The sequence below is a fragment of the Pituophis catenifer genome, unplaced genomic scaffold (assembly GCF_029215685.1).
Source record: "Pituophis catenifer annectens isolate HBS135680 unplaced genomic scaffold, rPitCat1.0.hap2 SCAF_17, whole genome shotgun sequence".
In the NCBI taxonomy this organism is placed as follows: domain Eukaryota; kingdom Metazoa; phylum Chordata; class Lepidosauria; order Squamata; family Colubridae; genus Pituophis; species Pituophis catenifer.
Window position 1 is genome coordinate 1,136,130 of NW_027256897.1, and position 12,480 is coordinate 1,148,609.

Here is a 12,480-nt window from a genome sequence, read left to right on the forward strand (position 1 = left end):
CTCTTTTAATTGGGATACATTTATATTTATACAGCTCAAGGCCTCTGCGTCTTTCAGAGCAAGGCATCTTATACAAAAGAATCCGTGTAATACAATTTACCGTCCAATCACGCAAGCATTCGGCCAAAGTGCGACAAAAGCAAAACAGCAAGAATTTGGCAATACTCGCTAAACAGTGCAAAAATATCTGTTCGGTGCATTAGGAGAATATCAGGATAGGCAACAATTTGGCTGTTTTAAGACCTTAAAACCTTTATTTATTAGTTTGATTTATATGCCGCCCTTCTCCGGAGACTCAGGGCGGCTTACAATGCTTTTAAGCAATAGCCTTCATACTTTCGTATATACCTGCTTAGTAGGGCTTTCGGGCCCCCTCTGAGCGGTGTTCTATTTTATACAAAGTCTGCTTATTGCCCCCACAAACCGGGTCCTCATTTTACCTACCTCGGAAGGATGGAAGGCTGAGTCAACCTTGATCAACTTAACATAGATATTCCGGGAGTATTTTTTTTTAAAAAAAAAAATGTTCCCAGAATTCTCAGCTAGTACGATATTTGGGACTCCCGGGAATTCCCATATTTAAGGGGGTGCCCGAATTAGCTTATCTTCTGAGCTTGCAAACTGAGAGGCAAAAAAAAAAAAAAAAGGAACCCAACAGGTTGAATTCACACAACAGGAACAGTTGTAAATATGGCTAACCTTTTTGCCATCATGTGCCAAAAGCGGGGTGGTGGTGGTCGTGTATGTGTATGCCCACACCCATAATTCTATGCCCCACCCCACCCCCGCTTTGGACACGCGATGGCATGCTGGGCCCCTTTTTCACCCTCCCCAGGCTCCAGAGCCTTTCTAGGAGCCTGGGGAGAGCGAAAAATGGGCCTTCCCCCCCCCAGGCCCTCCGGAGGCTGGAAACAGCTTGTTTCCCTACTTCCGGTGGGCCCAGAAGGCTGGAAAATCAGCTGGTTGGTGCACGCATGAGCGCCAGAGCTGAGCTCACATGCCCACCAATATGGCTCAGCGTGACACCTGTGGCACGCTTGGCATAGGTTCGCCATCACGGTCCTAGAACCATCCACGGTTTGAAATGTGGACTCTTTGCTTTGTCTCTAACTCTAGTTAGTTTTACATATTTTTATGAAAAAAAAAAACTCATTCTAAAGCAGGCAGCACAGCTGTGCTGCCTGGGGAATTCTGGGAGTTGAAAGTCCACCTATCTTAAAGTTGTTAAGGTTGGGAAACACTGCTCTAAAAGCTATTTTTAAAGCTACCCGCCACATTTGCACTTAAAAACATACAGCACAACTGTTAAAGCTGAAATATCAACTTGCAAGATAATAACTTGTAAACCACTTTACATTTTATCCCTAGGAGCAGGCAATATAAGGCACTTCCGTGATTAAGAGGGTTTCGGTTTTATGCGCTTTCATCAAGTCACCAGATCTCATGAACATCGTGGCAAATGCTACCTATGGGAAGAATTTCCCTCATCCTTCTGGAAGGGAGTCATCACCCAAATCTAATTGGGCACTGTATGAATTCTACTACAGCATGTTAGCCACAGAGGTCTGGTGGTAGGACAGCAGGAAGGAAGGAAGGAAGGAAGGAAGGAAGGTAAAAAAAAAAGGAAAGCGAAAGGAAAGAAAAAGAGCTGTATCTTGGGTTTCTCTCCATTCTAGAAACATAAAACATTTAATTATTCAAAATGTGGGCACGAATTTTATTGCACAAACCCCAAAAATTGGCTTTTAGCCGTGGCACAACTGTGAGTCTTCCATCTACCTCTTACTCCACATCCTGAAATGCACAGTTTTTTGCTATCTCGAATGATTGCATCAAAAAGCTTAATCCACCAAATTCACAACAATCCACCAAACTAAACGAATGTGGAAGGGCAGATCAAACAAGAGCCCCTCTCTTTGGCTGTGCAAATTGTAGCTTCTAAAAGCTTTGTTGTCATTAAGGAGGATTGTGTGGACAGATAGATGCCAGTGTACAAAAATGTGCAGATAATCTAAAAATCTCTTTCCTGGAGACTTAATGAGGGTGACTTAAAATAAATATCCAGAACTGGGTAGCCACAAACCACCAAAGGAAGCTAAAAAATACTGGTAGAAATTTACCAGTATTTTGTCTCCCAACAAAAATACATTTTTTAAAAAAGGCTTATCGTTTAACGAAATAACATCTATTGGCACGGAAAATCCTACAAAATGTTGGCATTTTCAAATAATCCTTAATAACAACTTGAGCAGGACAACGCTCTGAGCCAATTTGGTAAGAATCAGCTGTTGGTCCAGATAACCCAGCAATGTAGATGGGTTAACTAGGACTTGTACGGAACCAAAATTGCACTGTGGGTGACGAAGGTTGTGACCAACTCAACAAAAAGGCATCATAATGGAAGAGGAGAAGGGGAAATTGAGAAGGAAGAAGAGGAGGGATGATGGAGGAGGAGGAGATGGAGAAGAAGAGGAGAGATGAGGAGGAAGAGATGGAGAAGGAGGACAAGGAGAATGAGGTGATGGAGAAAAAAGGAGGAGATGGAGAAGGAAGAGCAGGAGGAAGAGATTGAGAAGGAGGACAAGGAGAATGAGGATGGAGAAAGGAGGAGGAGATGGAGAAGGAATAGAAGGAGGGATGACGGAGGAGAAGGAGATGGAGAAGGTGGTGATGGAGAAAGAAGAGGACAAATAGGAATGATGGAGAAAGAAAGGAAGAGAAGGACAAGGAGAACGAGGAGGAAGGATGATAGTGATGATGGAGAAGGAGAGGAAGAAGAAGAGGTGAAGGAAAGGGGAGAGGAAGAAGGGGAAGCAATCTTTAGCATCAAACCATAAAATGGCTCTACCATGACAGATGCTGTGAAACAGACTTGCATATTCACATGGAAAACAAACATTGTGCAAAATCCCAGGCCAAACTTCTCAGGAGGCTTTGAGCCAAGGCCTTCTCTTTCTACCCAGCAACCAACCGAGGACGGTCCAGATTCCCCTTGATTCACAAGACCCCCCTTCCCCCTTTCCCATTCTCCCCACGAAACCTCTCTAAAGGCACAGACTGATACGAACGGAGGAAAGGTGAGCAGGGAGAGGAAGACGGAGGGGGCAGCAGGTATCTCCGCTGTTGAGTGATGAAGTTCATTTCCATCCCGCAAAGTCGGTGCAACAACTCAAGTGCAATCAGGAAAAGTCTTCCGTCCTTCGGGGGATGGGAGGTGGGGGAGTCCGGGGGGGTGGATGAAGCCCACCCAGATGTCAGTAATTCGAACAGGCCATTCGCCTCTTTCCCCTGCTTCCCCTCTTAAAGTTTGGACTTGGGGTTGGACTGGAGCAAGAGCCGCATGTCCAACAATGCTTGCTCCAAGTAATGGGCCAGCCGAGCGGCGTTGGTTTCGCTGCAGCTGTTGAAAGCCGAGATGGCAAAATTGATGTGCTCCTCCATGGGGTTGTAGCAAACGCCGTAACCGTCCGGCACCACCGGGCCAAAACACATCACACAGTCTGTCTTGGCAGGCACCTGCAGGGAGGAGAGGACATTTTGGTCTAGTGGTTAAGGCACGGAGCTGGAAACCAGGAGATGCTGAGTTCAAGTCCCGTCCTAGGCATGAAAGCTAACTGAGTGACTTTGGGTCAATCACCAGGAGACGGTGAGTTCTAGTTCTGCCTTAGGCATGAAAGCCGTCTGGGTAACTTTGGGTCAATCCCTCGCTCTCAGCCCAATAAATAAATAAATCAACGTGGAAAGAAATAACCCCCGAGACCCTGATCCACTGCAGCGCCAGCTCACCTGGCTGGTGGAGAGATTGAAGTGCATGGCCACGGCGTAGGCGGTGTCCATGAAGAGTTCGGGAATGCTCACCAGATCCTCGATCGCTTGCAGCTTCAGGCCCAAAAGGTGACGATCGATTGCGTTTCCTCTAATGGCCTACGGGGAAAGGTAGAGAAACAATCCGCAGGGAACAACTTTGTCACTGCTCAGAGGTGCTCTCTGAGTTTGGGGGTTTTCTCGCAGACGTTTCATTATCCTACTAGGTAACATCATCAGTGCTCAATAAGAATAAGTTCCAGACTGATTAAGGTTTTGATGTCATGGTCTGTGGGAATGGCCTTGGGAGACAGGAGGAAGAGCTGCAGACTGGACAACAGACAAAGAAAAGATATCCAAGCCCACAGACGGAAAAGGGGGCGTGGGAAGCATCTCAGAATAGATGTCCCTAGTTTTTCGGACAGTAAAAGGAGACATGGGGAAGACCTGACTTTAGCCCTTTGTGGAGGTTTTGCTTGGAACAGCAGACATCCTGCGACGAGACATTTAACCCCCCAAAAACTTCAATGGCTGCCTATCCCAGGTCCTTGGGAAGGGTTCAATAGGGGGACAAAAAATGCCAAATCCAATCTAAACATCTGTCTGATTGTGCAAGACAACACAGCAACGATTGCAAGAACTACAAAACTTCTACACCGTACGATGTAGCGAATTATAAATAATGCTATACGCAATAAATCATACGTTAATCATCGTTATTTATAATGCCTAATAATAATAACACCCACCATGTCAGTATAGTTTCGGTGTGCTTGGGTGGCTCGTCTCAACAATTCTGCCTTCTCTTGATTCTAAGGAAGAAACAGTCACAAAATGCAACCATCAGGCGCTTTTAAGGGTCTCAGATGGCGGAGATTTGCAAAATATTACATCTTCCTCTTGTTTTCCTTTCCCTGGAAAACAGGTAGCTGTCTCTCCAGTGTGTCAATGGGTGGTTAGCAAGAGACTCAAGTTATCTCTACCGTTTCCCCTTTCGATAAATCTGGTTAAAGAAGAGTTTTGCTTTTCAGCTGTAGGCTGTTGTTAAGGGCTGACTGAGGAAATCTAGTTTTTCTTTTAATCTCTGATCCACTTGAAAAAGTTTCTAATCTTTCACCTGTCTACAGCTGTTATTCTCCTTTAAAAAAAAAAAAGTTAATTTATGACAATCAATATCCAACCTAGATTCCATAAAAGCAAGAATCCGTCTTGGACATAAAAGCAGGAGAAAGAAAAAAATTTATAGCTGTTTTTCTGATTATTTCCTGAATTTACCCGGGCATCACGGGTAAAACATGGTGAGTGGCGCGGTGGCCTAGAGGTGGAGCTCTCCCTTCACAATCAGGAGGCTTTGAGTTCGATCCTAGGTAGAGGCAGATATTTGTCTCTCTGGGCACAATGAGAATATATCTGCTGAACAAAACTCCGCATTGGTGACAGGAAGGGCATCAGTTACCCAGACGCTCCACCACGCAAAGAATTATAGGGTCATTAAAAGATGATTATGGGTAAAACATGGGTGCCAAATAGCCTACCTGGATGTTGTCAACACCCATGGACTGTACAAACTTCAGCACATCCACGGAGGCCGAGCGGATGGTGTCTGTCCGTCCCAGGCGGAACATCCGAAGCGAGGCGCTCTCGTAAGTGGAGCAAAGCTCCCCATACATCCTAAAAACACAACAAGAAAAAGAAGCAAAGATGGGAAATAGGAAATGTAGGGCTCCCCCATCCTAAATTAAAACTGGCTTCCGGAAAGGGAAAGGGAGCAATTCATGGAAGTGCTGGGGTGGGGGTGGGGGTGTGGAATCAACGGCTCTTGGCTGTGAAGGCAATTTGGACCACCTCTGAAGACTCCTGCTGGGAGGTTGGTGGGTTTTCTTGGGCAGTTGGTTAAGGATGTAAGAAGCTATGAAGGGGCCCTGCTGGATTAGAATTAGAATAGAATAACTGAGTTGGAAGGGACCTTAGAGGTCTTCTAGTCCAACCCCCTGCTCAGGCAGGAAACCCTACACCACTTCAGACAAATGGTTATCCAACCTCTTCTTAAAAACTTCCAGTGTTGGAGCATTCACAGCTTCTGGAAGCAAGTTGTTCCACTGGTTAATTGTTCTCACTGTCAGGAAATTTCTCCTTAGTTCCAAGTTGCTTCTCTCCTTGGTGAGTTTCCACCTGTTGCTTCTTGTCCTGCCTTCAGGTGCTTTGGAGAATAGATTGACTCCCTCTTCTTAATGGCAGCCCCTCAAATACTGGAAGACTGCTATCATGTCACCCCTAGTCCTTCTTTTCATCAGACTAGACATACCCAATTCCTGCAACCGTTCTTTATATATATTTTAGCCTCCTGTCCCCTAATCCTCTTGGTTGCTCTTTTCTGCACTCTTTCTAGAGTCTCAGCATCTTTTTTACATCGTGGCGACCAAAACTGGATGCAGGATTCCAGGTGTGGCTTTACCAAGGCCTTATAAAGTGGTATTAACCCTTCACGCGATCTTGACCGGGATTGGTTCTTACAGTGGCTCACCAGCTGCTCCAAGGAAATCCACCCCATTTCCCAACAGATGGGAGGAGGAGGAAGAGGAGGAGAAGAAGAGGAAGGAGAAGCAATTTTTATCCTCAAAACAATAAAAGCCCACCAGAAGAATCAAGAAAACCCAACCCAGCTCCCCATTTATACCTGTAATAAGCCAACTGCAAAGCGATTTGAATAAAAGCATCCGGACTGATCTTTTCCGACTTGGGGAAGTTCTTCCCAAATTGATGGAATACAGTCGCTTTGATATCCAGATCTTGTACCATGCTGCAAAAAACGGACGGAAAACCAGAGTCCTCAACAATCGAAACCAGAATTTTGAACTTCGAACGGTCACTAAACGAATTGTCGTAAGTTGAGGACTACCTGTACGGACTGATTTGATGAAGCTGAAGCTTACTCACATGTTGAGATTCTGTTTGGCGTCTTCGATATCCTTTTTGATTTCCGGGGTGATATTAAACCGTAGTTTCTTCGGCATCGGTAATGGGACCATGGGAGATCTTACAAGCTCTGGCTTCTTTCTACCAAAAGAAGCAAGGACATAGTTGAAGGACAGGAAAAAAACAAATTGGATTTTTTTTTTTTTTAAAGAGAGAAAGAAAGGATTTTGAATTAGAAACACGTGTTGGAAAGGCGAGCAAATATCGACTGAAGGGTGAACACCACCCAACAAAGCCAAGATGGCTTATGTGATCCCTCCTGGATCGGTTGCCAGAAAGGGGGGGGGGGAAATAAATAAGCTATTTGAAAGCCAAGCTGCCTTACGTGTATTCCACAACGTGGTCCAACAGAGCCACAATGGGGGGCCCCTCAGACGGTGCGTGTTCGTACACCAGCCCGCAGGACCCGTCTTCCGCCACGATGAACTGCAAGGAAAAACCCAGATGAAATTGGCACAAACACCCAAATAATAAGGAATCGTGGCTTGTTGGCTCTATTGCTGCAATAATAAGTTTTCTTTCTTTCCTTCTTTCTCTCTTTCTTTTTTCTTCCTTCCTTCCTTCCTTCCTTCCTTCCTTCCTTCCTTCCTTCCTTCCTTCCTCTTTCTTTCTTTCTTTCTTTCTTTCTTTCTTTCTTTCTTTTTCTTTCTTTCTTGACATTTTACTCTTTCTTAAAACCATAGAATCCTAGGGCTGTAACAGACTTTGGAGGTCTCCTACTCCGACCACCCCTCCTCAAGCAGGAGACCTTATACCATTCTGGACAAATGGCTGTCGATCTTCTTAAAAACTTCCAATGATGGAGCACCCACAACATCCAGTGGCAAGCTGTTCCGCTGATTATTTATCACCCTGTCAGGAAATTTCTTAGTTCTAGGTTGGATCTCTCTTTGATAAGCGTCCATACATTGTCCTGCCTTCAGGGGCTTTGGAGAATAGGTTGACCCCCTTCTTCTCTGTGACAGCCCCTCAAATATTGGAAGAATTCTGTCATGTCACCCCTGGCCCTTCTCTTCGTTAGATTAGACTTAATGAACTCACTAGACATGAAGATGGGAAAGGCCTCTTGCGTTTACCCCCAAGGCTAGCATTAAAGCCATCGCACTGACATCTACAGAATTCTTGCTTCCTAGAATTGGAGGGCCTTGACGGACACCCCGTCAACGCAATCTTAAAACAGCTGGAAAATGGACGCAATCTGAGGAACGTTGGCATTGTGGTAAGAAAACCCCAACCATATCTCTGTGTGTGCACAGAAACCTCGCGACGGATGCCAAAATTTTGGACAAGATGGGGGGCAAGTCTATCCCGCCAAATTACCTGGAGGGTTTTGTCGAACCAGCGGTTTCCACTGTTCCATCGACTTCCTCCTCCGTGCAACATCTGGGCAGCCACCCGGCTCTTATAAACGTCGTCTGAAACCCGGGGAATCGGCGCATCCAAGCAGACGGTGAAAATGCTCTTTTCAATCGTGCGCACAGATTCCTTGTTGGTCTTGTCTAGAAAGGAAGGAAATGCTCCATCAGCCGGGAAGACACCAACACACACAAAATACAGAATAACCAGTATATGAAGGGACCTCAGAGGTCTTCTAGTCCAACCGCCTGTTCACTTTACTATCTTAGTCAATGGGTTGTCCAGTCTCTTCTTAAAAATCTCCAGTATTGGAGCACCCACAACTTCTGGAGGCAAGTCGTTCCACTGATTAATTATTCTCACTGTCAAGAAATTTCTCCTTAATTGTAGGTTGCTCCTCTCCTTGATGAGTTATCACCTGTTGCTTCTTGTCCTACCCTCAGGTGCTTTGGAGAATAGGTTGAAACCCCCCCCTCTTCTCTGTGACAGCCTCTTCTCAAATATTATTATATAAATGTACAATTTATGATGATATGTGTGAAATCAGTAAAATAGAAAAGAAAGTGAATATAAATGCAAAATTGGGGCTGCTCGGATACCATTTTGGAAAATATTGAATTGAAAATGAATACATCCATGGAGAGAGAATGGAAGGAGGAGTATAGATAGGAGGGGAGAAGAGAGGAAGGAGAGAGAGGGACAGAAGAAAGGGAAAAGGAGAGGGAGGGGAAATAAGAGCAGGAGAGGAGGTTAGAAGGGAGGAAGAAGGGAGGTGTGGGGGAAAGGAAGGGGAAGGAGAGGAGGAAAGAAGAAAGTAGAAGAGGACAGAAGAAGGGAGGGAAGGGAAAGAGTGAAGAAGGAGGAGGATTGTTGTAAAATAAGGGAGAAGGAATGATAGAAGAGCCACCCCGAAGATACTTAAATTGTTTAACGAACTAATATGAAAGTCAAAAGGTAAAATGTATGATCAACAAGAGACTCTACATTTAAGACATGGTTATGAGAAATAAAAGTAAAAACACTTTTCTCATAAAAAAAAAAATATCGGAAGAGTGCTATCGTGTCCCCCACTGGCCCTTCTCGTCATTAGACGAGTTCCCTCAATAATTCATGACAAGCAACTGATGGTAACCCATGTGGGGTCTCCCTGGGAGTAAGGGGTGGGGGCTGACCTTTGATGAGGTTGTTGTACGCTTTGGCCCAACTGTTGCGATGGTTGCTTGTCAAAATCCCGATGGGCTCCTTGTTAGTTTGAAGGGACGTATTCCAAATCTTTTCCAGCTGAATAAAAATCTGATCGGTAGTCAGGGGGCTCCCGTCGCTACTGTAAACATCCAGCTGAAAGAACTGGGAAAAAGGAGAAGCAGAGGGATCAAGCGGCAAATTTGATGGCAGGTGAAAAAGAATTCCCAAATCCTTGAACTCGCCTCTCTATATTATTCCCTTCCTGTTGCTTAGGCTGGTTGAGAAATTGCAGGCAGTTCTCAACTTGCAACCATTCGTTTAATGACCGATGGATGTAGTGTTTTCTTGCAGTCGTTTCGTGACCCAACTAGGTAACATCATCAGTGTTAGCAGGGAGCGGTATTTACTCACTGTTTACCGTATTTTTTGGACTGTAAGATGCACCGGAGTATAAGACGCACCAAGATTTTGAAGAGGTAAACAAGAAAAAAAAAGGTTTTTGTCCTCCCCGGGCCCCAGGAGCACTCTGCAGGCCTCCCAAACCCTTTGTGCATCCCGTTTTTGTGAAAAATGGGACGTGCAGGGCGGGGTTTTGGGAGACCAAAAATGGCTGTATTCGGTCTATAAGATGCACCAACATTTCCACCCTTTTTTAGGGGGGAAAAGAGTGCGTCTCATACTCTGAAAAGTATGTTATATACAAGTGGCTTGTCACTTATGTTTGTGGCAGTGTGGATTTCTTTTTTGGTAGTTTGTTCACTGCTTGATCGTTGGTCTGGTATTAATCCTGCTTATCTGGGTACTGACTGCTGGCAAAGTGGAGTTTTCTTTTGGCTTTTCATTTGAACGACGTGTACACGTGATTTATCCTATGTGCCCGTTGATGGTTGATTCGTCTAAGTGCCAGGCTTCCTGGAATTCTCTAGCGTTTTTGGGCTTAGTTTGGTCTAGGATGCTCAGTTTCCCAACTGAATCTATGGTTAATCTTATATAAACAGGGAACAAACCCTACACCCCCTCACACTGATGTTGTTACCCAGTCGGGTAAAGGAACATCTGACTGCTGAAATAATAAAAGAATGAAAAAGTATAAAAGAACGAAGGACGAACGTGGGTGATGTTACCTAGTTGGGTCATGAAAAATCTGCAGGCAAACAACTAAGCTCAGAGTTACTCTGTATAAACAGGGAGCAAGTCACACCTGGCATTGATGATGTTACCTCGATGGGTCACGAAACGCCTGCAGCAAGCAACAACCAAGTTCAAAGGACCACCTGCCTACCTGAAAATTGTGAACCACGGTGATGTGGGTGGGAGATTTCTTCCCCTTGGCGTAGTTCACCACCGAGTCGCGTTTGGGGCCCGGGATGCGACAGGACGAGAGGATCTGGTAGTACTGGTTCATGCAGAGAGGCTTCCCACCGAGATATTCCACAGGTAGAGTTTCGCTGGAGAGAAAAGGTGAGAGAGTGAGAAAGAGATGGACGGACAGACAGGAAGAGAAGGACCAAACTCTACCACGGAATGAACACGAAGGACGGTTAAGCCCCACGGAGATCAAAAAAGGCATTCTGACTCACTTGTCAATCATCGTCTTGAAGTCCAGAGCCCCCTCAATCATCTTGGCCGCAAACCTGAAAGAGTCATGAGCAAACAGGTCAGGAGGGGAGGCGGGAGGGGAGGGGGCTTTGCAGAAAGCAGGGAGGTCTCCGGTTTCAGGCTGGTGTGGCGGAAGCTACCCAGGTTAGCTGTGATGTGACAACGGCCTGAAACCCTCTGCCAAATGGAACAAGAGGCTGTTCGGCTCAAATCTCTGCAGAGGTCAAGGGGAAGAAACATGGCAAGGAAGAAGCTGCAATTGTAAATATTATTAAAGGTAAAGGTTCCCGTCGCACATATGTGCTAGTCGTTCCCGACTCTAGGGGGCGGTGCTCCTCTCCGTTTCAAAGCCGAAGAGCCAGCGCTGTCCGAAGACGTCTCCGTGGTCATGTGGCCGGCATGACTCAACGCCAAAGGCGCACAGAACGCTCTTACCTTCCCACCAAAGGTGGTCCCTATTTTTCTACTTGCATTTTTTTTTACGAGCTTTCGAACTGCTAGGTTGGCAGAAGCTGGGACAAGTCACGGGAACTCATTTACGCGGCGCTAGGGATTCGAACCTCTGAACTGCCGGCCTTTTGATCGACAAGCTCAGCGTCTTCACCACTGAGCCACCGTGTCCCTTTCGTAAATATTATTACCATCATCATTATGATAGCAGTTTCCCAAAATTTTGGAACAGCTTGCTTCCGGAAGTTGTGGGCGCTGCAACACTGGAGGTTTTCAAGAAAAGATTGGAATTGTATGGAGTTACCTGCTTGAGCAGGGGGTCGGACTAGAAGACCTCCAAGGTCCCTTCCAACTCTGTTATTCTGTTATTTAAACACAGTCTACATGCAGTTTTGGTACTTTGGATTACTAGATTCCCCCCCCCCCCAAGGAGCCAAGATAGTTAAAAGATATTTTTTGTAACAGAGAAGTTATTCCAAGCAATGTGATATTTTTTTTTTGCAATGTAGGCAGGATTCCAACTTGTGAATTAAGATTTTATCCATTCTTACTGGATCCCGATATTTTTCCAGATTTTTCGACAGGACACCCAAGCGCCCAAACCACGTCCTTAACTTGCAACCATTTGTGTAACGACCAGTTGCACATGGACTGAAAAAAGGGACTTGAAACCAATCCTCACACTTACAACCACTATAGTATGTCCATGGCCACGTAATAAAAATTGGGAGTGCTTGACAACTTTTTTACAACGGTTGCAGTGTCCCTTTTGCGACCTTCCCCGCCGGCTTCCGACAAGCCAATTTAATTGGAGGAAGTGGATTCGTTTAATGACCACGCGATTCACTTAACAAGGACAGCAATTTGCTTATGAAACGAACAAAATTTTGCAAATCCATCCAAATTCAGGGCTTTAAAAAATGCAAAAAAAAAAAAAAAATCTCCTCTTGAGATAAATTCACAACATTCGATGCTTTTGATTTCTCTTCTCCCTGCTTGGATAGTTTGCTGCCCTCTGGACCTCTCTAACTACAACACTACAACTCCCATCACCCCCCAGTCAAGGATTAAAGGCTGGAGGGGTTGGGGCGGGCGGGCTGGCCTCATTCC

At 45.4% G+C, this 12,480-nt stretch overlaps 1 protein-coding gene across 2 annotated transcripts in view; it reads right to left on the bottom strand.

The window, feature by feature from the left end:
• The window catches only part of CRAT (carnitine O-acetyltransferase), a 19,977-nt gene continuing 7,497 nt past the window's right edge, over positions 1-12,480 (bottom strand). For both annotated transcript variants that reach the window (XM_070955781.1, XM_070955780.1), the window contains exons 4-14: positions 10,902-10,955; positions 10,604-10,769; positions 9,309-9,483; positions 8,101-8,279; positions 7,106-7,206; positions 6,742-6,861; positions 6,482-6,604; positions 5,340-5,475; positions 4,554-4,616; positions 3,787-3,924; positions 1-3,516 (exon numbers count right to left, since the gene is read on the bottom strand). In XM_070955781.1, coding sequence (XP_070811882.1) covers positions 3,301-3,516; positions 3,787-3,924; positions 4,554-4,616; positions 5,340-5,475; positions 6,482-6,604; positions 6,742-6,861; positions 7,106-7,206; positions 8,101-8,279; positions 9,309-9,483; positions 10,604-10,769; positions 10,902-10,955 — 1,471 coding nt within the window. In that variant the 3' untranslated portion in view covers positions 1-3,300. The remainder of the gene's footprint in view (positions 3,517-3,786; positions 3,925-4,553; positions 4,617-5,339; positions 5,476-6,481; positions 6,605-6,741; positions 6,862-7,105; positions 7,207-8,100; positions 8,280-9,308; positions 9,484-10,603; positions 10,770-10,901; positions 10,956-12,480) is intronic.